This window comes from Rhopilema esculentum, chromosome 15 (assembly GCF_057945365.1).
Source record: "Rhopilema esculentum isolate cy_ngs chromosome 15, ASM5794536v1, whole genome shotgun sequence".
NCBI classification, from domain to species: domain Eukaryota; kingdom Metazoa; phylum Cnidaria; class Scyphozoa; order Rhizostomeae; family Rhizostomatidae; genus Rhopilema; species Rhopilema esculentum.
Genome location: NC_142829.1, coordinates 1,098,913 through 1,100,354, shown reverse-complemented (window position 1 = coordinate 1,100,354; position 1,442 = coordinate 1,098,913). Strand labels below are relative to the sequence as shown.

Sequence of the window (1,442 nt, the reverse complement as noted above, 5' to 3'; positions counted from 1 at the left end):
TGGTATTTCATTGGATTCTTTATGTTAGAAACATTCGATATTAGCACAAAATTCATTCAGTATCTTATAATATGTTCCGAGATACAGTCTGTCCGTCAACCTGTTGCATAGATTTTCATCAGTTGATTAACATTTTTGGCAACGAGGCTTTCAGAGTTTTTCTATTGACTATGATTTCATACATGACAAATTCTGGTTTGCCTTTTTGATAAACCATTTCCCAGAGGGGTCTTCTTCGTATGTCTTTTTCAAAACCGGGTTTACTTCAACCAAGGACTGAGATACCGGGGGGGGGGGGGCCGCTCCAAACCTCGCCGTAGTTTCACATTTAAACTATTCAGATAATACATAAAGCATTGTATTTTATTTTAATCTTTATAAATTAAGTATCGGTTGAGTTAAAGGAAATTATTTTTATCACAACATTGGATGAAGAATTTGCAATGAATGGCCAGCCTCAATCATGTGCTTCCCTTTTTAACGGTTAAAGTTTCTTGAAAACCAGCTGCCCTTCGTCCGTGCCGTCCTTGCAGTTCAACAGCCGAGTACCGTTTTCGTCTAGAAAATCTTCATGTTTAACCACGTTCAGTACATCAAAGCCAGTTCTCTTGAACAGAATCTGCGATGCCTTTGCGGTTGCCTGTGCTATGATGCAGTCGTAGCCACGTTGACGGGCATTCTCGAATGCCAGGTCAATCAACTTGATTCCCAGGCCATGGCCTCTGAACTTGCTATCCACACAGATAGCGTAAAGTAGCATAGGGTTGTTACATTGTTCCATCGAAGCAAGTTGCTCGACAAGGCCATCTTCAAGTTTCGCTAAGTACGCTCGGTCAGTATGAAACTTTGAAGTTCCAACTGGAAGGCGTTTATGCTTCGTCCATCGGTCGTCGAACTCTGATATAGGATGAAAACGACAATTCAGACACGAGCCAACAATATTATCGTTTTTATTCAAAAATATACAGCTGATAGGCTCTATTAAGCATTGAGCAATGGATTGCCAGAAAAATTCAACTCCTGGCGTGTTATCGCTAAAATTTAATGCAGCGAATACCGGCTCGAAAGGAATGAAATTTTCGCTTAGAAAAACCTTTAGTGCATTGTAGTCGCTTTCATCCGCGATTCGATTTGTGAATTCATCTTGGGAAGCCATCTGCCTTGAAGGCTTTGAGCAGACCATAAGAAATGTTTTTTTAATTCAGCAGGCACAATATCTGTATCAGCAGGCACTTTATGTTGAATATAATAAGTCAAGCGTGACGAGAATGTAGGCATCAAAACAAATGTGGCAGCGCAACCTGTAGAGGGTTTTCAAGAAAATTACATGGATCGCATTGTTTACCTCATTGTATGCAGGCAGGGCCACCGCTAGGCGGGACGTGACCCCCAAAAGCCTTGACGGGCTGAACTTGCATCGAAGACGCAAAAAAATTTGGCCA

The 1,442-nt window shown here is 41.3% G+C and overlaps 1 protein-coding gene across 1 annotated transcript; it reads right to left on the bottom strand.

Annotated features, from left to right (window-relative positions):
* Positions 1-484: 484 nt before the first annotated feature.
* On the bottom strand, positions 485-1,156 carry LOC148958419 (uncharacterized). Its single transcript, XM_089112834.1, has one exon. The coding sequence runs from the start codon at positions 1,154-1,156 to the stop codon at positions 485-487; it is 672 nt and encodes a 223-aa protein (XP_088968960.1).
* Between the last annotated feature and the right edge of the window lie 286 nt (positions 1,157-1,442).

Bases quoted from the DNA above. Each gene is read 5' to 3' on its own strand.
- LOC148958419 (XM_089112834.1), bottom strand. From the start codon at position 1,156: ATGGCTTCCCAAGATGAATTCACAAATCGAATCGCGGATGAAAGCGAC.